This window comes from Aphelocoma coerulescens, chromosome 3, assembly GCF_041296385.1.
Source record: "Aphelocoma coerulescens isolate FSJ_1873_10779 chromosome 3, UR_Acoe_1.0, whole genome shotgun sequence".
Classification (NCBI taxonomy): Eukaryota; Metazoa; Chordata; class Aves; order Passeriformes; family Corvidae; genus Aphelocoma; species Aphelocoma coerulescens.
The window spans coordinates 100896274-100922393 of NC_091016.1; the positions used below are offsets into that span (position 1 = coordinate 100896274).

General features: G+C 37.4%; 1 protein-coding gene across 1 annotated transcript in view; it reads right to left on the bottom strand.

The window, feature by feature from the left end:
• Positions 1-1947: 1947 nt before the first annotated feature.
• Positions 1948-26120, bottom strand: part of TINAG (tubulointerstitial nephritis antigen) — a 44150-nt gene continuing 19977 nt past the window's right edge. The window contains exons 7-11 of the mRNA XM_069011419.1: positions 20891-21071; positions 20392-20437; positions 14784-14889; positions 3856-3901; positions 1948-2748 (exon numbers count right to left, since the gene is read on the bottom strand). Of these exons, the coding sequence (XP_068867520.1) occupies positions 2632-2748; positions 3856-3901; positions 14784-14889; positions 20392-20437; positions 20891-21071 (496 nt within the window). The 3' untranslated portion in view covers positions 1948-2631. The remainder of the gene's footprint in view (positions 2749-3855; positions 3902-14783; positions 14890-20391; positions 20438-20890; positions 21072-26120) is intronic.

Here is a 26120-nt window from a genome sequence, read left to right on the forward strand (position 1 = left end):
TGTCAAAAACACAGGAGAGAAATGAGAGGTGGGTCTTCATGAAGAACAAGTTTCTTCATACTCCAACCAAATCATGAAGTAGAAGAAATCAAAGCCCTGATATTTAAAAGTCTGTCTTCAGATAGTCTGTGTGAGGAAGAGCCACTGGTGGCTCCTGGGCTCCACTGTCTCTTCCACACTGTGAGAAGACCTGCACTGGCAGAAGATTGTTTATCAGAATATTTGCCACAACATCAAGGTTGTTTTCAAAGAGCAAACTGGGTTCCAGATGCAGATATATCTGTCTGCCTGTTAAATTCCAGGTACTGTCACATATCCACAGATAGCAGCTTCATGATACTGAGGGAGTATGAAGAGGGTGCTGAGCACATACATCACTCAAAGTATTGTCCCAAATATGGGTTCTTTCAACCTGTGTGCATGAAGCTGATCTGCACACAGAGTCAAGATACTTGTTTATTTCATATCTGCACAGAAATATGTGCCAGGTGGTGAATCCACAAAGCTAACTCAATTTCAGTATGCCAGAGTCTCATTTTTATACACTTGGAACAATAAAAAAATTAGCATTTCCCATATACATAACAACCAAAAGGTATAGTCACAAAAGGTTAATTCTGGAGGGTGGGTAAAGCAGTGCGACTTTTTAAACCATTCAATTGCTTCAATATGGATGGATTTCTTTCACTTGCATGTGGTGTTTTGTTCAAGCTAAGATGACTGTTTGATCTGTTAAAGATCTAGGAAAGTCGTTTTGAGTTTTCTCATCACTGAAGAAGTTTCACATTATAGCCCAGATCTTAGGAAGATCTCATAAGCAAATCAGGAGCAGCAACAGCCACTGGCAAAAGTAAAAACCACAGTTGTGCAGACCAATTTGAAGCTGAACTAAATAATCCCCCCCCAGAATTTACTGAACATGTTTTTACAGTGTCATTCACTCCAAAGTTAAATTATACTCTTCTGAAATCTTGACATTTATGGAATCAATATATACCAAGAGGTTGGGAAATAGGTGTGTAGATGATTCAGTACACTTTCCTCTCAAGTACTGGCTTATCTCACTAGAACTAGAAAAGTTATTTCTCTGAGAGCATTTAGAGCTTCTAAAATTGCTTGTGTTACAGTTTGCTACAAATTTCAAGTAATAAAGGTCTTTTTGTGTCTAAACTCAGTTTACTATATGACTCTAGAGGCCGCAGAAGTCTTGTTGTGCTGTAGTATGCTACTGACATTTTAACAATAGCTCCTTTAGTAGTGATGAAACATAAATTGTCACCCAACTTTAGTTTAAGAGATGTTATTTCAGACGCATGGGTGTCTGTTGTATACTACCACCATGAAAAATTCTGGAAGGAACTTTGACATTAGATAACATTAGAAATCAGGTTCCTTTTCTAGAAAGAATTAACATATTCTGTTAAATACACTGAAGGTATCCCTGGAAATTCTTTATTCACTGAAATTTCATGGCCCCACTTATTTAACATGCCATGTTTTCTTTCATAGATAATTTTATTCCTGTTGGCATTTGGCCTTTGGATTAATTGAAACTGAAAGGGCTAGAAAGGATTTAATTTCTTCTTATGTCAATAGCTGCAATATCTGTATTTTAATTAGCAAATAAGCAAAAGAGTCCTCAAACCTGTCAATATTTGCAGCAATGCTTATAGGAGGGGATGTAGGTCAAAAAGCTGCTTCTTCAGACAGAAGTAGCTATGGAAGCATTAGAAGTTCTGCGTGTCTCATTTGCACTAGTGATCCTGATCACCAACACCAGAAACTGTGTCTGGATTGCAGATATGTCAGTGGAGGCAAACAACAGAGTACCTTTTCCATCATTTTCTGTTTGAAAAAGGTTTTTGGGAATGTTGACACATGCCTATTCTCAGGTTAAACAGGGAGTGGAAGGCAAGCAGTTCTGGATTTAGTCTAATCTAGATTGAATTGAGGAGAAATCACATTCTTTATTTTATTTTAATTAAAACATTATTAAAATTGTACAGTTTTGGTTGTGATTGCAGGAACAGGAATACACTCTTTCACTGCAAGCTAATTTCTGTATTACACTGAATGCATCAACTTTGTGGGGTGTACTAGAAAAAATATAATTTCCTGGATGAGATATTGATACATAGATACAACTTATCTACTCAGTTGTAAGTAAGGTGGATAGGAAATAATTCTTCAGCTACAGGATCAGAACTGCTTACATTTCTTTGGAATTTGTTATTCAGTATGACCATGAGCTGTCTGAGCCAATTTTGTTTGGAAGAGTATATAATATTTCTGAAGTAATTTCTGATTGGAGTATGTATTGTAAAGAGATTCATGCTAACAGTGTAATTCCATTTATCTCAGGCATTATTCAATCAGGAGGGAACTTCCTGCTCTGTGACACATCAAGGTTTTCAGTAGTCCTGGATATAACATGCTTTTAGTCTAAAGGGGTGTTTGTACCAGGTGAGATCCAAGAGTGCTGTGATGCCTGCAGTGTGTTCAAGTCAGGAAGACCTCATGAGGACTAACAGAAAGGTAGCTTAGAGAGAAGACATTATTATTTCCCCATAAGGACTTGATATACAACAATGGAAAGAATAGATACATCAAGCAGAATATGGTACAGATAAACTACAGCTGTCCCAAAGTAGCTAAAATCAGCTTCTCAATATCACACTCATTTTGTCCACGTAGAATCCTAAAATAACCATTTTCTCCCCAGGATTTTCCCCAGGAATTTGCAGCGATCTAAAAGTAAACAAAGCAGAAAAAAATTATCAGTTTTAATTTGAAAATATTAATTAAAAATGCAAGGTTTAAAATGCAAAATGAATCTTTTGTGTTAGTTTCCTTTTTAAGAAACAGAGTCTCTCAGATCAGGTGCACTGAGAAGTAGCATGTATCTTTTTCTAATTTCTAAAAATTTGTTCCTTTTTTGGTTTGATCAAAATTTCAGTTACAAAATCAGGGTGAGTAAAAATGGAATAGTATTTCTACAAGACAGCTTGAGAAATTGAAGCAGAAATCATTAAATGAATATTCAGCTCTTGGCTGGTGAAAGTGGTCATTGAAACAACAATGGTCAGAATTCCGATTTAAAAAAACCTGTTAAAGACACACCAAAGATATAAAAAAACAGCTGACTTTTAAAAAATGAAGTTTTATTCACGTCGCTATTGACATATAGAGCAATTTATTTTCTGATGAAGTCTCAGTAGTCTCAGTAGGTTTTGCCTTTGATATTAGTGAAACTACCTACCATAAGCCCTGCCATCAGCTATGTAAACACCAAACTCCCTTCAGATGAATGCAGGAGTAATGAGATGAGCTGTTAGTCATAATCCAAGTGATAAAATTTGACTTACTCTAAATGGCTTAAAGAAAATGTTCTTAGTTTGATTGGTTTTAGTTTTGGGAGCTTATTTTGATGGGTGGATAACAATTGCCATCACTGTTTAAACAGCAAATTTGTCTTTTCCAAATATTTTAACAAATACTATTGATTCATTTTATTGACTTTCATTTGCAGGCATCAAAAAGAACTGACTATTCATAGAAATTTTTAATAACATTTGAAAAATTGAATAAGATTTGAGACAGAAAAGGCAGTGTAGGAAAAACACAGGTGTAAGTGGGATGAAACAGGCTTTGAAATTGAGGTAGGTGATGATATAGTTCAAGGGTCAGCATGACAAAAGTTTCCAGAGAGAGAATAGAATTATGCAGGACACTTTAAGGTGTAGGAAAAAAATAGATGCAGAGAGTGAATGAAAGTAAAGAAGTAGATTTTAGATGATCTGTGTTGTTGAGATCTTTTTCTTCTGCTTCAAAACATAGTCCTAAGTATTCACTTACCCAGAACTTCTGTTTCTGTCCATTTTTGTCACGTAAGGCTCCCCACCTTTTAGAAAAGAACGGTACTTTGATGAAACAAGCAATCAAAAAATAAAAGCATGTCTTAGCTAGTTGTGATTACCAGTGTCGGAACAAAGCATGAGTAACAAACTCTGATGATTCAAATGAGGTTACCTGCTGACCTGCTAATCACAAGTCAAATCGCCATTAGTCATTACAAAAACTTAAAACAAGTGTAGTTTCAGTTTTTCATTGCAAAGACCTGTTTTCATTGACAGAATCTCTCTTTTGGCGAGCTTGCCTACTGAACTGAACTGTGTAGGAATATTAAAATTAATGTGAACACTGAAGACCCCTAAGAACATTTTTGTTAAAAGTCTCATCCAGCACTTTTACAGAAATAAATGGTGATTTCAGACTGAAAATATTCCCAGCTTTTCTCAGATCAAATTGAACTGCTGTCAGCCTAATCTGTTTTATTGCATGGTATGGAGGGTGACCTCTAAACTTACTTAATCATCTTTGAAGACATGTTAACTTTTATGGAAATATCTATGAAATCATACAAGAAATTTTCCCCATCTGCCATCCCCACCTGCCAAGTGACAGGATTTTCATAGTTGTATATCTGTAGTTGAACTGCATAGTACTCTGATTTTTAGGCCTCGCTTTATACACAGGGAAGAAGAAGTTCCAACTCAATCACCTGGATGTATTTCAGTGAGCAAGAGTTACACTGCACACCTTAGGTAGCTAAGTACACATGGTTTGCCTGCTTGAGCTTAAAGAGGTCTGTCTTGTTTTGAATTTTTACAACAAATGCTTGTCTAGTTACTATTCACAACTCATGATGCTTGGGTGCCTATAAAAGGGCACAAATAAACAGAAAACCAAAGATATTAATGTTTAGATGGTTTTCCCCAGCGTAAAGTTAATCCTAGGATGTATCAAATGCCATTGACAAGGTGTGTACTGGTGTATATTCCATTAACATCACATGTTTGAGCTGTATTTGCAGTGCTCCATTCATTTTCAAAGGCAACCAGCAAAAATATGATGAGAAATCCCACACTGTGAATGGGGAAATTGGGGTTTTTCTGTCACCCTTTTGTTTGAACAGCGATGGTGGCATCAACTCTCCTTGGTTAACAGTGAACCATCATTTACATGGAATACCTGCATTTTCAGCCAAAGGGAAAAAGGAAAGGAAGACAAATTGGTGACTAGCAGAGAGATGAAGCGTGGATTGCAATTGCAAGCACAAATTGTAGCTACTGATCATTAAATTCATGGAATCATAAAAAAAGTATTTGCCATAATCACCCTGGAATGCAATTGTTTTTTTTAAAGAGGTCTCATGATGTTTTTTCTTTCCATTACCACATGAATGTTCAGGGGTTATCAATAATTGCAGTTTCTTTGCCAAAGGTATTTCAGATACAATCTGTCATGATCATAAATTTAAACAAAAAAAGATATATCGCAGGCTTTTGAATTTCATATCAGATTCAGAGTTACTTCTTTACTCATGAGCATTTTACTAAAAGAATTACATCAGCTGTAATGTGAAAGTCCAGTATTTACATCAGTCTCAAAGACAGAGAAAAATTGCCTTGAATTTATATTCATGTATTCCTGCATTTCGTACTACACATAATTTCTCTCACTTGCTTAAGCATGATGATGACCAGTTCCCACAGGGTCACATTTCTGTGATTAAATGTATTTCTAACATTTGTTATTTTCTAAAAGAGTCAACTTCTAGTTTCATACATTGATAGGAATTTACTGATTCTCAGAAATGTTTCTAGATGAAAGAAAACTTAGAAGCCAAGTTAGAAAAGTAACTTTTTTATCTTTGACTATAACATATCCATGAATTTAGTTTCCCAGGATTTGTGTCATCATAGTCAGATACATAGGCACTTGACATATGCATTTTATTTACAGTTTAGAAAGAAGAGCTGCTTTCTCAGTAATGAATGCCTATGGGTATTCATCAAATACTCTTAAGTATATTAAATTAAAATATAGAGGAGTGCAGCCAGCAGGTCAAGAGAAGTGACTGATCTCCTTTTTTTTGGACTGCCATTCTGTGCCCAGTGCCCAGCCTTGAGCTTCCCCACACAGAAAAGGCATTAACAGGCTCGAACAAGATCAGCAGGAGTCCACTGAGATATTTGGGGTCTGGAGCACATGATGTATGAGGAGAGGCTGAGGGAAATGGCTTTGTTCAGCCCTCAGGAGAGAAGGCTCAGGGCAGATATATTTGTTGTCTTCTTCTTTGCAAAGGGTGGGTAAAGAGAAGATAGAACAGACTCTCCTGATACATTGTGGTGGTCCCCCCGCTGCTTCCCTTCCACATCCCCTACTTGAACCTTAACCACCAGTGGCAGTAGTGATGGCTGCATCCAGCTTACTCTACATATCATTCCAGATCATTTTGCCTGCAGAGTAGCAGCTCAGAGGAAGTGTTGATTGGTCCCTCAAAATCTTCAAAACCAAAATGAAAAACAAAAAAAAGCATAATCCTGAAGGAATTAGGTGAAGTAACTAAACTCCCAGTGGAATTCTTTCCCAAGTGTAATTGACAGAGACTTTAAAGTGAGTTGACACATTCTTGGACAACACCCATTGGAGAACAATATTGCATTTTCTGGAAGATGACCAAAATAACCTAATCACACTCTTTCGTTTGCTTTTGTGATTATTCCAGCTTGATATTTACTCCAAATGAATGTCATTTTAAAAGCAAAGAGATTCTGGATCTCATTACTTGGACAGACAGGGAATTTCTTAGGGTTATTTTTGCAAAGCTTTAGATCACTAATGTCCCTAGCTTTGATATTCTTAGGAAATCTTTCAACCTTATGTCCGGGTTTCAGCTAGAATAGAGTTAACTTTTTCTCAGTAGCTGTTACAGTGCTTTGATTTGGATTTAGAATGAGAGTGATGTTGATGTTTTGGGTTTTGCTAAGGACTTTTTTTTCCTTTTGTCTCATGCTCTGCCAGTGAAGAGGAATTCAAAATAAACTAGGAGGGATCCTAGCTGGGACAGGTGACAGAAGTGTCCAAAAGGATATTCCACACCATAGAACTCATGCCCAGTATATAAACTGGGGGAAGTTATCCAGAAGCACGTCCAATCCGGGTTCAGGAAGGGGAGTTCTGGTGTTGGTCAGCAGGTGGTGAGCAATTGCATTTTACAGCACTTCTTTTTCCCTTTTTATTATCACTTGCCATTGTTATTGTATTTGACATTATTTTTGATTATTAAACTGTTCTTATCTCAATCTACAAGTTTTACTTTGATTTTATCCCCCATTCCACTGAGGTGTGTGGGGAGACAGACGGAAGGAGCTGAGAGAGTGACTGCTTAATTTCCATCTGGGCTTAAATCATGACACCATTTCATATCCAAACTTTCCATTTCTATTAAGAAGAAAAAGAAGAGATTTTAAGAAACCATTAAGAAGGTCTGTCTATCAATTACTGAAAATAACTTTTAAAAGGAAGTTTTCTTCTCCATGGCAAAAATATTTTGTAAGAAATACTCCACTTAGCTTTTCCAAAAGAAACTATCACAATCTTCAATCAAAAATAACCTTGAATAAAAAAAAGTAATTTCACAAAACTGCATCCAGTCCCCTTCAGGAGAAAAAACTAAGTAATGTGTTTCCATTTACTCGAAGGAAACCTGCTCAAAATTACTGTAAAAAGAATTATGTTGCTCTTTCAGATAAAAGGATGAGTACTTGTGGTCTTATATAAAATTATTTTCATAATTTTGTGTACAATTTTATAAAGTAGAGGCACCTTAGCTGTCCTTTTCAGTAATAACTTTTCCTTGATATTAGCTCTGTAGGAGGAGGCCCTGAGTATACAACTCTGCCTGACAGTTAAAAAGCTAGAATACAGAGACTGTTTCAGTAGTGTTGCAGAGAATGGAAATTGGTTTTATTTGAACATTTCCAAGTTTGTTTTTCAATATATTGTACCAGAAAAATTAAGGTGGACTTCACAAGAAAAGCATAAAGAAAATTATCAGGAAATAAGTAAGCTGATAATTAATCATTGAATAAAATAATAAAAAACTGGAAATACAACCTAATACAATAAAAAAGGGTTATCAGCAGTGGCTTCAAAACCAAGGTGTTTTGGCAGATAACAGAAACTAGGTTCAAGTGTGCTTACAGTCACTTTTATAGGTAAAATGCTCTTAACAGCAAATATAGTGAAGACTTCTAAAGAGTGTGCTAAATAATATTACACAAACTCACTCCTCAGGACTGACGATATGAACTGAAATCTAATAAGGCATTAAAAATAAAGAGGAATGACAGATCTTAAATCTCAAGCTAATTTCTGCAGATTAGGTGTTATTAGTAGAAGTCAATGCTTTGTATTAACCAAGGATTTAAACTGCTTGCTGGTGAGAAATATATGCAGTCCAAAACTTCTCTTCTCAATTTCTTCCCTGGACTTGGTTGTATAACTGTCATGATGCTACCAGAGAAAAAAAAAGTCTAACTTTTGTGGGTCATGTCCTATTCTTAGTGCTGAATCCCAAAAGCCTAGTACATTTCAACAACTAGCCATTTCATCTACTCAATTAGACAAAAGTTTAGTTCCTAATCTTGTATTAAAAATAAGAAGGTTAGGGTCACTGGCTAATGTTCACCACAAGAGAAAGCTTCTTAGAAAATGGTTGCTGGAATTTGAAATTATAGTTTTGCCTAGACTTTTCAACATGAGAGGTGACTCAAATTGAGTCAGTGAGCCAATAGTTAAACCACTCCCACAGATCCCACAGATGTGCTGTAATGAATTGTATGGGGGACAGTCTCATGGATTTAACTGCATGAATCATCAGACACTGTATCTTTTCCCCATGATCTCCTCATGTATTTCTCTTTGCTGTAAAATACATTTGAGCGTTGCTGTTTAATTTTTAGCTATAACACCTGACGTTGATTGTCTGACAATGATAAAGTAATTATTTTTTCTCCATGAAAGAAAAAGGGAACTCAAGCCCAGGTTTCTTTATTTGGGAAAAAAAGGGTTTGGGTCACAACTTTTGGTGGTTTAAGATGTTACTTGTTTGTAGTTATTCCGAGTGTAAGCTCGAGTGAGGGCAAGTAAAGAGAAGAATATAGAGAAAAATATCTCCAAAGCCAAAACTCCAGATATCACTAACATTAGTTAAGACTTTGGACTTTGCATAGGTGAGTCATTTAAGTGTGTATTAAATCTTAGAATGCTGTTGCTCTGTCTGGCTGTCCCCTCAACAGTAAACCACAAGCTCTTTGCCTCACATATTAATTTTATCTCCATTAGTATGGCTTTTTGTGTTAAACATTCAACCAATGCTTTTTCAGGGCATAGATGTTTCAGTTTAGTAGTTGGCTAAGCCATTTAATCTGCTGCATTATTCCATTTAAATCTTTCTGTGAATTGCTAATTAAAATAGAGGGGAAATGTGTTTCCAGCAAATGCACATCTCAGTGTCCTCTTATTAAAGCCTTTTTTCATTCTGAGCACCTTCCAAGCATCTGAAAATCTGTCTTGTTCATGAGAGATTATCAAGGCTTTTAATAATATTATTCTTGTTTCCTCCAAGCCTTAAGGTGATAGTCCATAGATTTAACTATAGCCAAACACACAGGCTTTTGAGACTTCCTGGATTTTTCAGTGTCAGGGCTTCAGCAGATGCTTTTTAGTGAGGTATGGATCATATATTGTAGTTTGGCATGGATACTAAAATGACTCAGAAATAAAGTTTGAGAGAAGATTTGTCTCAACAAACATTCATGCAATGCAATGCAATGCAATGCAATGAAAACATTCATGATGGATACTTTACTTCACTAAGTTGGAAAAGAGATTTGTTTGAACTAAAACCACAGCTACCATCCAAAGTACTTCCTTTACTGAACTGTACTTTCCTCACTAAACAGACTATGGCATTTTATACCAACAAATCTGCCCCAGGTTTTCTTTTCCTATGGACATTACATTTCTTTTCCTGGATGGAACAAAGAAAGCCAGAAGAGTAGAAAGAAGAAATTTTAAAAGCCTAGCCAATCAACAAAAAAACAAACAAAAACAAAAACCAAACAAAAACCCAAACAAACAAATTTACAGAGAATCTAGTATAGCATAGATATGACAGGTTTGTTCAGAAATCCTAGCTTAAATGCACAGATCTGAAAGAAATCTACCACCAAGTTCATCTTTGATGTGAATTTAGCCTTTCTTATTAAGAAACCATGAGATTAAAATGACGGTTTCATATGTCATTTTTCATTCATCAGTCTTCTTAAAATAATAGAGTGCAGATGAAAAAATGAAAATTACCAAACTAATAGTTTGTCCTCCTTAGTCCCACTTGCCATTTGCAGCTTCATTTTGCTTCTTTAACTTATTTTCATTCTGGTGTCATTAAGAGCTGTAATTGTATATGTATGGATACATGAATGCGTGTACATACATACACACAAACATACATATGCAAGACATTCTGAAAATACTGTCCTACTATGCATATTATGCACCAGTCATTTTGGTTTTAAGCAACTTCAAGATGCCATTGTATGTGGGATTTCTGTAATCTAATCTAGAACTTTTCATTTTAGCTATTAAAGTCTGATGTTATCCCACAAATTCTTTTATAGTCTACAAGGAGAAATCAGATCCAACAAAGCAACTCAGCTCACCTTTAGATACTCAAGCTAGAGCAGATGAATAGCTATAAAAGATAAAGGGAAACATGCAGAGGTATAGGAATTTAACTTTTCTAAGTCAAAACTTAGCTGTTATGTATCCCAGTCTCCATTACTCACTTTTTCTGCTTACCTCTCTGTCTCTGGAATACTGACACAGAAGCTGCCTGAGAGATCCTGCTCTAAGTATCAGTGGGTCAGTCCATCCTGCCTTCAGATTACTGAAAGCCCTGTTTCACTTCTAGAGAGACTGACCAAACCCAAACACTCTGCTCCCCTCAACAGCCTCTGCCTGGCTGTTCCACATTTTCCCCTCCTCCTTCCATGCTATTCCATGTTTTCATATTCTCTCCTTGAACCTGAGGTCACACAGTACCTCAAAGGAGATAGACTCCTATTGGGGTTCCTCCCCCTTGCCATGGGGTCCTGGGAGAGGGGACCCTGGGGTAGAGGCATGGCCTAGGCACGGGGTCTCCCTGCTCCCTGGTCACACGTACCCTAATCCTGTTCCCCATTGGTGATTTTGTGTTCCCCTGCGCGGGGAGGACCCCGGGTTGTCCCGTGATTGCTCAGTTCTTTGGCAGTCCCCTGGCCATGTGGCTGGAAAATAAAGATCTCTGAAACTTCTATCAAGAATCACTCCCTTTTTCTTTCCATGGGCCTCGCTGTCTATGGATGTTGCAGGAGACCCTACTGCAACAGACTCCCAGTCCTGTCAGAGCTGATTTTATAAATAAGCCTTTGAATGATAGAAAATAACTCGCAATTTCAAGCTGCAGAACAAGGGAAGTGAATCTAAACATTTAAAATCCTCCTGGTCCAATGATCAATTAGGCAATTTATATGTGCATTTCTGGTTTTGTACAAATAGCTCTTGCAAGCTTCACCAAAATGTATTTGCATTTTATCACTCCACCACTCTATATGTTGTACAGTTCATGGACAATTTAAGGCACTTTCAAAAATGTTTCTGAGGTATTACAAATATCAACTTAATATGGTCAGTCATTACTATGGATGCCCTTTACACATACTGAATCTCTTTTATGGAAGGGGTTATAAATAAAAATGAGCCTAAAATAAACATCAACCCACACAAAACTGCATTTTTTATCTTATCTATCAGTATGTCTCTGCTCCTTTTTGTCTCTCCAGGAGCCATCTCAGCTAAGCAAAATGCAACTATTCATCACTATTTTTATTTGAAGTACAACTATGAGGAGATTCCCATGAGTTTTTCATTTAGGTCAAAGTGTCTACATTTTCCTTTCTCCCAACCTATATATGAGTGACAAAGAACTTATACCCACGACACATATTTTGCATTCAAATTCATTGAAACTAATAAATGATATTAAAAAGTGGTGACTTAATCCTGAAGACATTGAAATCTGTAAAAAGAAGTGGTTTAGAGTTCATGATGCAGAATTATATTTTATGGCTGGATTTATCATTGCTAGAAACACCTAGCCTAGGGATCCAACTTGTCAAGATCTAATTCAATTTTTACTATTAAACAGCTCTGCAAATATTTTGATATAGCACAGTCTTGGAGGCCACAACATTTGTGCATTGGACAATTCAAGGATTGGTAATTCTTTATATTGTTGGTTCCATTGGAATCCATTCAGGAATATTCAAATTAAGTAAATATGTTAGTAAGAAAATGCATTCTCCCCATATTAAACCCTGAACAAGTCTGAGGTTTCCTACATAACATCGTATTCAGCTTTCTTCTTTTTCCTTCACTTCTTATGTCCTTCTTCAGTACATGAGACCAGTCATCTTTCCTTCTACTCTGTGTTTGGCAGTGACCATTCAACACATTCCTGCGTCTCAGTCAAGGCACTCAGGTTTTGCTCAGAGTGGCCCCTTGCTTGAGGGTTGTTATCTTTTCTTTGCACAGCCTGTTAGTTCCCATTCAAATCAGCTTTCACTTCAGCATAGAAACACAGAATCACAGAATATGTTGAGTTGCAAGGGACCCAAAAGGATCTTCAAGTCCAACTCCTGACCCTCCACAGGACACCCCAAGAGTCACAGCACATGCCTGAGAGCATTGTCCAAATGCTTCTCAAACTCTGTCGGGCTTGGTGCTGTGACCACTGCCCTGGGGAGCCTGTTCCAGTGCCCAACCACCCTCTGAATGAAGAACCTTTTCCTGATATCCAACCTAAACCTCCCCAACACAGCTTCAGGCCTTTCCCTCGGGTCCTGTCACTGGTCACCACAGAGAAGACATCAGTGTCTGCCCTTCCTCTTCCCCTCACAGGGAAGCTGTAACTGCAATGGGGTCTCCCCTCAGTCTCCTCCAGGCTGAACACCCCAAGAGACCTCAGCTGCTCCTCATATGGCTTCCCCTCAAGGCCCTTCAACATCTTTATTGCCCTCCTTTGGATGTCCCCAAATAGTTTAATATCTTTCTTATATTGTGACACCTAAAACTGCACACAATATTCAAGGTGAGGCTGCCCCAGTGCAGAGCAGAGAGGGACAATCCCCTCCCTTGCCTGGCTGGTGCTGCTGTGCCTGATGTCCCCCAGGACACAGGTGACCCTCCTGGCTGCCAGGCCACTGCTGACTCATATTCAACTTGCCATTGACCAGGTCCCTTTCTGAGGCACTGCTTTCCAGCATCTCATTCCCCAGTCTGTCCATACATCCAGGGTTGCCCCATCCCAGGTGCAGAATCTGGCACTTCCCCTTGTTGAACTTTATATGGTTGGTGCATACAGTTGGTACATTAGTTATCTTCTCCTCTCTCCCTCCCCAGCCATCACTTTGTCCCCTGGTGCCGTTCTTGCATAATCACTCATCTGGGTAGGTTATTCTGCACAAATGTGGAGCATCTTGTCTTAGGGAATAGTTGTCATCACCTATGCTTGCGCCAAGCATGCTTCACAGCCCTCCCGACCCCTGAACTCACAGCCTCACAGCAGCTCATCCCTGAGCTAAATTACCCAAATTGCACTGCAAATTTTACTGTCTCATGTTATTGGTTTCTCATGGCTGTTCAAATATACCTGAAATACACAAAACCCAACCAAAAACCCCGAAGACCCTAATTCAGCCTTCCATTTTTCTACACTAAATTCCAGTTTCTCTTTTTCATTGCTTCACAATATTCTCCATAATCATAATTCAGGAGCTTTTCCTCTGCTAGGCTGAGTCAATACTTTTTTCGCAGCAGTATCAAGGATGATCTTTCAGAAGCCTGCTACTTCTCTTTGCTTCTATGCCACTATCAAGCACACTCTTGTAATCCATAGCCAGCAGTTTCCACAGCTATAGGCATTTCCATGTCCTTCATTAAGACATCTTCACTAAGACCACAAGCACAAAATGCACCTTATTTCACTTTATTTTCTTGCACTACTTGTTGAAGATACTCTCAGTAATCTTCCTAGCAGGCACTGAATCATTATTTATATGATATTCTAGACCACCAATAAAATATTTGCATGAGATTCCCCAGTCATTTTTCTGTGTACTCACTTGCTGATTTAATAAATTCATCCTTTCATATTCCTTTCATGTCAAAGAATAAAACCTCGTGGTGTGTTCAGTAATTCGAGCATATGCATTATTAGATACTTGTCTTCTTAACATAGTGGTCCTGGTCTACATTTGAGAGGAAATCCACTGGTGTACTACACACACGCTTCTGAAGCAGTTTCCCAAATAAAATCATCAGCATCTCAGCAACATTTTATTTCTATTCAGGGCACAGAGAGGCCAGACTGCTGTAGCAGTAAGCTATGCCATTTAATTGGGGGGTCACTGTCAATTTTTATGTTTCTATTTGCATTCACAACTTGATATGTACTTGGAATATTTGTGAATACCCAACAAAGTATTTTTATAAGGTGTGTATGTATATTTATATTTGCGCGCGCGCGCGCGTGTGTGTGTGTATCTGGGTCTTTTCTATATTTATATGGGGCTTAAACGCTTATTCTATAAACATTATATTTGAAGTTTTTGAACCAATATTAGAGTCAATTAAGAGACAATAGGTCTACACCTCTTTCCAATACTCTCTAAAATTCTCAGACAAGGCAAAAATGAAACAACAACAGTCTTATATTGGGAGCTAGCAGTGTTCCATCTGTGACAGTCAAATCTTTGGGTTCCAGACTGGTCACTGAAATTTTATTACACCCATGAATGGCAGAGAAAAAGGGTAAAAGAATGTGCTTTACTCACCCAAGGAGTTTGACTGAATGAGTTTTCCATTTAGATCCTGCCTTCTGGGAGTGGCGATATATTCCCTCTTTGTAAAGGAAAAAATCTTCATACACTTTCATTATAGCTGAAAAACAATAAGAAAATCCCCACAGTCAGCAAACATTACTTCTATTCCTCTTTGCTCCTTGCATCTTACCAGTGAAATTTTTGTGTGTTGGACTGCATTAAGTGTACTTTGTAATTAATCTCAAAGCATCAATTTCTCAGAAGTGCCCTGTTGTGAGCAAACCAACAGAAATACTTCAACAGAGCCCTCTCAAAGGTCTCTTATATTTTATTTGGTTTTCCATGTCGTGGAAACTCCTTGTCATTGACTTCTTCTGATACAGTAAGAAGAAACATTGCCTTGTGAAGGCTTACATAAATTTTGAAATCCAATTCAATAAAATGTATCTCCTCAAGGTTCGTGTACAAACTACTCAGTTCTGAGTAGCATCTGCATATTCAAGAAAGTCATTTAACAGAAAATGTGTATCCTGTGAAATATGGTGAAGTGACATGCCTTTTTCTGAAACCTAAAGTTTGTCGAATACACAGTAATGTCCTTAAAGAAAACTAGACTTTCTGTATATGTATAAATCATGACTTTTAGTTAAAAGTGTGGGAAAAATCACTCCTTTTTTTCATAAAAATGTAAGGTGAAAGAGTGATGAACTGGAAATTTTATGCAAGAGAATGAAGATTACAAGTTGCATCTTATGACTATTTGTTATTTCTTAGGAGTATCATTTATTTGTTTATTAAGAAAATAGTTCTGGGTTCCTTTTCGACATATGTTCTGCCACTTTAGTTCTATTTGCTTTATGGTGGACTAACAGATTCAGAGAAATGAAAATACTTTTCAGGTCTACATTACCTTTAAAATCCAGTGAATTAGAAGCATTAAATAGAATCTTAATTCCAACTTATTTTTAGCGTATGATTTTAACTGACACACAGCTTGGAACATGAGAATTAGTGTAATCCAATTTCTTAAAATCTTGCACCTTGGGAGTCCCATAAAGTACAAGTTTCACTGACCATTTTTGAAGTGGTTGCACCATTTCTAACATGTGCCTGGTATAGATCTGCAGTATCCAGTAAACTGAGCTCAGGCTGTCATTTTTTTCTGTCTGGCACATTTTGAAATTTCTTTTTCCTACCTGAATATTTTCATAATCTTGAAGGAAATTAGCTATCTTTACAACCTCTATTACATTTGGCTGAAAATATAAAACAGTCACAAATTTTAGGGGGTGAAAAAACTTCTCAAAACCTAGTGAAATAAGGCCATTTGCCCAGGAAACCTGGCTAAGAATGTACTTTGTTAATGAGGTCACTCACATAAAAAAATGTAAAAAATGTAAGCTGATAGCAATACACAGGAATAAACAGCCATGATGCCTCCTAGGTGACAAGCAGGGGATATGGCTATATCAGTTAAATCAGAAAAAAAATAATTTTTTTTAATTAGTAATGTTACAGCTTCTGTCGAGCTGCCTGCCAAACCAGAGCTCACACACTGATAGCCACAGACCAAGTGGAAAATACACAAACTTTATTCCGTGTTTCTAGATGCAAGCTCAGGACTCCATTAGAGCTCTTTTCAAAGGTCCCCCTCCTCCCTCTGTCCCCAGGATCACCAGTGCACAGAGCAAGAAATTTAACTTCCGTGGATGTCCCTGTACAACTGGGTACAGTATCACCTGTAGAGGTTTCTGAGCTGCAGAGGATCCTGAGGAGGGAGAGCTTGAAAGTGATAAAAGGGAACAGAAAGGGTGAAGAACAGTCCTGCTAGCCTTATTCTAGGTGAGCATATCACAGGGGAAGTGGAGGGGATGTCATTCAAAAAACTACTGTAGAGGCTTCCCTGGATCTTGTTTTGATACCTTGGCTAAAGGGAGGGAAAAAATGAGGTTGAATGCAAATACTGCAAAATTCACACCTCCTATCTGTCATCAGGCTGAGACAGGAGAAGGTAGTTTCATTTGTGAGTCACATTGTTCTTGAAATCAAGGTCCAGTTTCAGAAAATAATCTATTCTTTATCAGCAACTCTAAATAATAGACTCATAGAACGCCTTGAGTTGGAAGGGATTTTAAAGATCATCTAGTTCCAACCCCCTGCAATGGGCAGGGACACCCCCTTCCAGTAGACCAGGCTGCTCAAAGCCCCATCCAATCTAGCTTTGAACACTTCCAGGAATGGAATGGTGTTTCCCTGTTGGCTTCTGTTCCCTCAGGAGTCATAGGCTCAACTCTGTATGATTTCAGGTGTATTCCAGAGTGGCCAGCACATTTCAGAGGCACTGGCAGAGGATCCTCAGTAGCACCCCATCCCTCTAACTTTGCATCTCATCCCACACCTTGCCACAGACAAGCCTGATATTGCGCCCCTTCCCCATCACACCTTTGTTGAAGCTCTGCCAACAAAGACCCCCTGTTCCTGAGCAAAGACCCTCCTTTCTCTCTGCAAAAGGTGAGTCCCATCTGATGCCAGCATGTCTGATGCTTAGGCCATTCCATTGTCAAAAAACCTCAACATTTTATCTGTGACACCAGCCATGGAGCCATTATTAATAGACTCAGCCCATCTGTTTCTTCCAATGTTGCTGCCTTCAACTGTAAGTACAAAGAATTTAACTTGTGCCCCAAATGAGACATGTTCTTGTCTGTGAAGAAATACCATACCTAATTTTTTTTCCATTGAAATGAAGTAGGAATTTTTGAAGTGTGTTTCTAGAATAACTTTAGTTTATGTGAGAGAATTTTATCCATGATTATATATTACATATATACTGCCCGAGCACGCACCCATGTGTGTGCATAAACATACATTTGTATATATATGTAAATATATATACCTATGTGTACGTATATACCTTGCAATCAGGAGCTAAATAATGATACAGTCTTTGGAGTTAGAGTGGTCTGGGTGCATCAAGTACAGGATGGACAAAGATGATGATAATTCTAGATCTAGGACTGAGACATTTTTATTTATTCAGTGACTTTGTCCTGATACGGACTGTGACTTGGACAGAACGAGATGACCACAGTCCACCACCTAATTTTTTTCCCTCTGGCATAGGAGAGACTTTGCATTTCCCAAAATGAATGGATTAATTATTAATGAATCAGAAAAAGCAGCGATTTTCATAAGTTTTACTGTAGTTCATGCATGAGCTACTTCACTCATGTTGAGCTTGTCAGATCTATGCATATATATGCAGCAGATTAAAAGATTGATTCCACTATGGATTCCCCTGCATAAAATTCTTAAATAGGAATTTTTATCTCTTTTTAATCATGCAAAGACATGAGAAATAAAACTAGTAGCTACAAAAGGAAACAGAGTTTAGCCCTACACATTAATATAGCCAAGTGCTTTCTAAGATAATTTTCTTGTGTTAGTAAATAAAAGAATTTTTCCCAAGATCATGATAGCTGAATTTGTAAGTTTTGTGGGGTCAAAACTCTGATGTATTGCCAACAGTGTGTGAGCCTTTCTTTTAATCAAGATTGACTAATGTGTCAGAAAGGGTAATTTTCCTATATCAGCATTATAATCATCAGAGTATTTCCTAAAGCCCATAAAAAAAAAAAAAAAAAAAACAAAACAAAAAAAAAAAACTATGAATGGCCAATATTAGATTGTCCATTTGAATGTTTTCAAAGGATTGGTGAAATATTACTGCTTGAAAATTGGTTTCTTAAAAAAACTAGTATTTCATCATTTGAATCCAAAAATGCTAATTGCTCAGTTTCTGTACCATGTAAGACAATGACGTAGGTCAGAGAGAAATTGTCATTCACACTTGAAAGCTGTATAACACAAAATTTTCAATTACATTCCTACACCTACTGCTTCACAGTTGTTAAAAAACCATAATTTTTCTTAACATTGAATAGGTTCAAAAAATCAAAGTCCATTCATCATCATGATCTTTAAAGGATCTTGAATGCTTTCCAGCTATTAAACATTACTTAGTGCATTAGGTAAGACTGTCCCTAAGCACTCTGTAAGTTCTTCAGGAATGACAAGTGAATGAATAATGGAAAATCTCCTTCAGTATTTGAAGATCATTTGCAGAAAACAGTATGATATGGTTTTAAAATTAGACTTTTGCCCTGGCTGCATTTGTAATATGGGAAGATAGAATGAGTGACAAATTACAGGATCATAATTGTGATTCATTTAAAATTCATATTACAGCCAAAAGAAAAAACAGAAAGTGATTTCACACAATGATACATACTCTCGGTTAGATGCCTTTATGTAGACCTTGATTTTTCCACATGCAGCATTACCTTAACCTGATACACAAAAAGCATTAAAATTTTTTTAAATTATATGAATTGTTGAGTGCCTAAATCCTGAAAAATGGGTGAATATTGATTATTTTGTGTGCAAAATTTAGTACTAACAGATTAATCCAGCAAAATGTGTATACACAGACTATGAACTCAAAATTTGAGGCCTGAAAATCTGTCTTGAGGATCCTAATTTTTATCATTTTCTAAAACTAGCAGAAATTACTGTCTTTGTATCTAGATCAAATACAGTACGGGAAAGAATATTTTCCTTGAGCAAACATATTTGGACAGAACAAAAAAAAAAGTGATGATCCATTAAGTCTGAGCTTCAGATTAATTGCAGCTGCCCACATAACGAGCTTTAAGAAGTAATTTCAGCTCCATGATGCACCAAAATGAGTTCTATCTAATAGCCAAAATGATCTGAATAATAAATTTAGGATTATGATAATTCCTTATATAATTAAAGGCAGTAGAAATGCAGAAGTCCCCTGAAGTAAAATCTTTTGGTTTTGCATCAGCCAGCCATCCAAGACAAGCAGCCATCCTGCACTATGACCTTTCTCCATCACCCCAAGGCCCATCCATCAACCTCTCTAGTTACACTGGCCTGGGGTGTGAGCAGGAACCTGCATTTTCAGCTGTTGCCATCCACAAATGGACAGTATCCAGGGTAAAAAAAAAGTTTCTTGCATTTCCCTACTCAATGCTAAAGTCTCTCTGTTTCTGACCACTAAGAGGTCAGGGATCTTCATTGCAGAATTCAGCAGAAAAATTCAAAACTGATAGGCCTCAACACGAGCATTTGTGCTCTGAAATGAGAAATTCTGGGGTATTTCAGTATTGAATGATTTGCTGGAAGGCCCACATAGTTCAGCGTTACCTTCAGAGGAGAGCAGGCCTGGTGGGTTGGCTTTGGCCAGTGGGGGAATCAACCCCAGCCCTATGGAGCAGAGCTAATATTTAATTCCACCTGCACAACTACAGATTGCTACTTCAATGACCAAAGAACTGTCATGAAAAAGGGCACATGGATTTCCTGCACACAGATTTTGCACAAATTTTCAACGTATCCAGCTCAAGGTCATTTTACTCATTACAGGCTCTGATGCAGTCATGCTGCCTTTAGCACCACTGCTTACCCACCAAATGTCCTTGGATGAACTACAGTGCATTGTGGCAAAGAATTTGTGTTTTCTAATATTTTGATACAAGGTCATTGCACAGTCTAATTATTTCAATAATATTATCATCCTTTAAAGTTACCATACCTTGCACTGGTCCTCTGTCCATGATTTCTTTCATTATATCGGTTTCCTGAGAGGAGGTGAGAGCAGCAACAGACAGGGCAAGGGAAGATAAAACATTTTATTAAATAAAATTAAAACTCATACTAATTTATCATTGTGTGCACATATGTATAGTATAAATATACCATTGTACTTGTACTTCTGCTGGAGAATATTTGGTTTACCAAATTAGCAAAACCTTCAGAAACATGTTTAAGAAGAACAACTGCATTGTTGTAACTGCATATTTTCTTTTCTATCTCTAATTTCAATGCGACCACAAATTATCAGCTTTAAAGAGATGATGTACAACTGAGAAACTATAAAGAATTTCAACTCTTAGAAAAATTCAAAGGCAACCTAAAGGAAAATTCACTGCTCTATTCTTGAAGTTAAGTGAACATATTTTAATACGACAGATAATATTCAAGCCCCAAAGGAGTAAAATTGGTGAGACAACAGGTGAGTGTCATGAACTTACTTTTGAGGAGACCCTGTAATGAGAGGCACACCGGTATAACCGATTAGATTTTTCAAAAGCATTGGGACATGGCCCATTTGTATAGTTTTTTCCATGTTCACTTGACACATAACAGCGATTTTCTGCTGATGGACCCAGGTGTTTGTTCCAAAATGATGGATAACAAGCATATGATACAACCCTGTTCAGTATTAAAAAAAAGAGTTGATAAGAAGCTTGCTTAAACATTTTTGTCATTTTATTTCAAGCTTTTAATTATTTTGCAACTGTTGTATTTCAAGTAATATTCTTCAGAATTGTGAATGACTCGTATCTACAACTGGATGGCATTTGCTTCAATTGATATACATGATATTTATGATTAAGTTTCCATTATAGTAGTCCTCTCCCCACTCTTCTCCAAAGAGAGGGTAAAAAATGTGTTTAGTGCTTGTCACCTGGTATATTCATCTCATTAACAATGCATGAAAGTTCACCCTGAAACGGATCAATAAATTACCAATACTGTCAATGGGCTTATTTTAGCAAAAATAGCTTGTGAAACAGGATGCATGGAATACTGTTAGGCATTTCTGAAACAATATACACATTTCTGTGTTAATGCCATGAAAGCCTAGGAGAGGGTTTCTTTTAAAGAGCATAATTAAATATTTTGCTGAAGCAGAATATTTTAAAATAGGCAGTCCTATAAAAAGCATTTGTATTTAGGTAGTTCATCAATTATACTGGACTTTCTGAATCTGAGGAAGTGAAAACTGTATTTCTACACAATATGGAGTATAACTATGTTTTCCAGTGTATACTTAGTTGTCAGGGGTTTTACAAAATGAGCTCATATATGTTTCAGCTATTTTGAGTAAGAAATGGCATTTTCCCATTAGCATTTGGTGATAGAAAATATGAGAATGTCTTTTTCTTTCTGCCCGGACTAGATCACATACATCTAGAAGCTTCAAAAAGCAACTCTACCTAGATGAAAAGGGATAGTAAATTTAAGGTTGTTAGGCTGTTATTGCTTAGGTCTTCAATCTGGTCACAGACAACCCCTTTTGATTCCTTCTGAATTTGACAGTATCCTGGATTCATAGGTATCCAGTGGGGAACAGGAAGTATTTAGTCCAAGCGTGCACAGATTGTTACTGCTCATTTTTTATTGTGCTGTGTTTCTTCTACCAGGTAGAAGGAAATCTTTGGTTTATATATGTACACATCTCTAATTATTGATAAAATGTATCTGTCTCTATATGCATAATCATTCCATTCAGCACTGATGATAGATTTTCGAAAGAAACACAGGGTTGCTGCTAAGTGCAATCAGGCCTGCAAGGCAGAGAAGGTGGGCAAATACAGTCCTTGGAGCATGATTGACAATAAGCAGGGCAGGAGCAGGCAATTACAGCCTAGTATCAAGTATTCCTCAGGCGTACTTAGAAACCCCTCAGAGGGAGGCAACAGAGGAAAAATTCATTCCTGGGATAGAGATTTTTTTTCCCTCCTCTCAGCTGGACTGTCCCAATGGGCTTGTCACAGGTTCTGCATGGATGGGTCTTATTTGTACAACAGAAGTGAAGCAATAAAAGCTGCACTGGCACACTGGAGCTGTGTGTTTATCCAGATAAGACCACTCACTCTGAACCAGGAGCCATGTTTGAATCTTTTCACCAACCACAGTTTCTGCAGACATGATTAACATAATTGAACAGCTTTCTGCTGAAGCATGATTTTGTATGTACTGAAGCACCAGCACACCAGCAAACATTAAAAATGCTTCAAGGAGAAGACCTTGCCAAAAGGTTCTTCACAGAAGAAAAACAGAAATAGATGTGAATATGTTTATATGCACAAATATAGATACATATATACAAAAAAAATGTTAGAAACAAGCAGAATCCAGGTACAACCAGGAAAACCCTGTAGTGTGTCCATACATTCTTGACAAGTAATTTTCAGTCATGTTTATGTGTCCAATCTAATGAAAATTTTTGTGGATTTATTGCATTTATATGTTTGAATTGTGAGATAAAAAAACAATCCTAAACATTAGACTATGTTATTTTTAAGTTGGCTAATAACAATAACATCTTCCTCATACCCTGCAACTGCCAAAGAAACCAACGTAAAATTCAGATTAAACCCTGTTGTGATTAGAAGCACTATTTGCATTCAAGTGTCTAACCTTAATACTACCTGAAAATGAAATGTTTTTTCCTCATTCTTGATGAATATAACCTTTTAGTTTTCCTTATTAGTTAAAATAGATACTTTCAAAGAACACTTATTTCTCCCAAATTGTAGCTTTTAACTGAAATACCTAAAATTAATAATAAATAGTAATAGAATACATATTTATTCTTTAATTAATGGAGGAAGATAAAGAGAAAGAGTGATATTTAAACAGTGTTTCAGCTCCACTTATAGCAGATTTCACTCTTAATTGGGTGTTCAGTGATTCTAAAAAGTCAGGTCTCAGAACTGGCTTAGCTTCATTGAGCTTTATGGAAATATTTTTCTGACTTCACTGGGGATAGTTTAGGTCAGCACTTGATTTTTCTGAACATCTGTCAAAAACCTGAGCTAAGCACACTCCAGAAATCAAAACATCGGAAACTTCAAACAGCACTGAACACCCGCTGTGATAATTTACAAGGCCACACAGAAAATCAATGTATTTTCTCCCTATTGCAGGGTATGGAAATAATAAAAAAAATGATTGCAATATAATGATTCCTAAAAATAAGTCGCCTGAAAGTGTGAGGAAGCAAGGACTATTTGACAGGGCTCATTCAAAAGACACTTCTGACTTCTATGCCATAAATTTCCGATTTTTTTCATTGTCACAGGTAAAAGGTTATGGATTATGGGGTTCAGCTACAAAGCTGATTAAATTATTGGTCCAGTGAATCAAAAAAGTTAATTTTTTTTATTGTTATTCTCGATATTATTTGCTCTTGGCTTCTGTCAGAGACTTAACACTGGGCTAGATGGACCCTTGCTCAGATCCAGAAGAGCTGTTCTTGTGTTCTTCCAGTATCTGTTCTAAAAATATTTGGATATTTCCCTTAATGTATTTATTTGTGTCTGGAAATGTTGGAATGGGTTTTGAAATATCATTTGAACTCGAGGGAAGAAAATCAGATTGTAGAAATGTTTACAAAAATAAGTAGGTAGGGATACCTTCATATGTGGTACTTTGATGGCAAATCAATGATCAGGGATAAAAATGGTAGCAGGAAATAATCTGTCATAGCCCAATGATGTTGTACATGCTGGAGTTAGCTCCATGGCAAGAAAAAAGCTTAACAAGTGACTAAGAAAAAAAATTTTGGAGTGCTGAGATTTTTTAGAGATCTAGTTAGTTTCCAAAAATTCCTGATGGATTTCACTACTGCCCTTCAGATTCTTTACTCAAGACAATCAGCTGCAAGAGGCTGGTGAACACCATGAGGCTGAGCAATAAGCCAGTACTTGGGAGTGTGGAGGTGAAAAGACGGTTCACAGGTGTGCTGTGTGAGCTGCAGTGCTGTGGCTCTAAGTTTCCAGGCTCACATCAGTCAGAAAGCCTGCTCAGCACACCACTGTCACACTGCTACTCAGTCAGGTCAAACTTAATGTTACTGCATTCACACCCGCAAGGGTGCAGCCAGGCTGATAATGAACTGTCCTGTAGAGCTTCAGCCTGCCTTGCTTTTCTTTTAAAAATAAGCTTACTCTTTCATACTTAAATTGCATCTGCATAACAGGACGTGTCACTAGCCACAGTGGTAAGGTCAAAATAATACTGCATTCTGCCATAGGAAGAATCTTATTATTATGGGGCTCATGGTAGTTGTGCCCATACAGGGATAACAGTCAGACGGAATAGAAGACTAGGAGATTGTCCTACTGCTGCATTCTTTACAGCTCTTCCTCTAAAAATAACTTGCTCCAGCTATTGTGGAGATAGTGCTCATAAATATTATTCTCATTTCTTCTCTTATCTACACCAGCAATTCTTGTGCTCCTGTTCTTAACAGGCAAGAAAACAATCCAGAGAGAAAGAGTTGGAATTACTCTCCCAAAAACATGAGCTACTGAGTAAAATGGGACTGCTCTTCTAGTTATAGAAAAGTATTGCAGTTTAAAAGTGCTTACAATTAAAATATTAAGTTATAGCTTTCATTTCTTCATGCAGAAAGCCTTTTCCCTGACCCCCTGAGGTGCTGAGAGGCTTTTGCTGGGTAGAATCACTCAGCTAAAGGATCTCCTGCTCAAAACCTAAATGAAAGCCAATTTAGTGTTGAAACCCTGAGAGAAAAAGACAGAGGAGCACTCGATGTAAACTCTCCCTATAACAATACAAAATCCTTGTCAGGTCAGAAATAGTTTGATACACTTGCAGAAAGCAGAATTATCACTTGTATAGTGTGACAGGTCTTCTCCTGGATCCCCAGGCTGCCATGTCAACTACAACACATCATGTCTGACATTCTTTTGCTCTTGTCATGGTTTGTTTGTTATATAAATAAAATTAAAAGTCAACAGAGAGAACACCTGAGATCTCTCTGTCTGTCAGTCTCAGATATAGCAGAGTAAGGGATGAGATTGTATGAAAGCAAGACAGGAAACAGATTTTGGTATGGAACAGAAAGGACAAAAAAATTCTGATAATGTGAAAAACAGCAGGATTTGATTATATGGTATCTAAAATGTGGTTATTGACATTCTCCTGGAAGGCATTTCCAGGCACACAAACTTCAAGGAGTTGACGGAGAACAGGCAGTGCAGATTTACCATGGCTCCATAGAGAACAAGGAAAGCAGCAGCTATCATTTACCTTGTCTTTAGTGACATTTTCAGCACAGGTTCCTGTGGTGTTCCTCTAGTTTACTGGGTTAGGTTAGTTGCTTACAAGGTCAGCTGTGGACTGGCATGCTGAAAGGTTGACAGGTCAAAGTGACTGGTGTCTGTTTATTAATGGCATTCCCCAGCAGACAACACAAAAGCAACAGTTTTGCATCTCTGTTAACAATCTGGACAGCTAGCTGTAAGGCACCCTTAGAAAGTTTGTGGAGAATGCAAAACTGTTGGAGAGTGATTAGTGTGCATGGCTGCCATTCAGAGCAGCGTTAATAGGCTGAAGAAATGAGCCTGACAGAAACATCCCGAAGTTCAACAAAGACAGATGGCAAATCCTGCCTCTGAGCCAGAACTGCCTAGGTACTGGCAGGGCACTGCCTCTGCTGTTTCACAG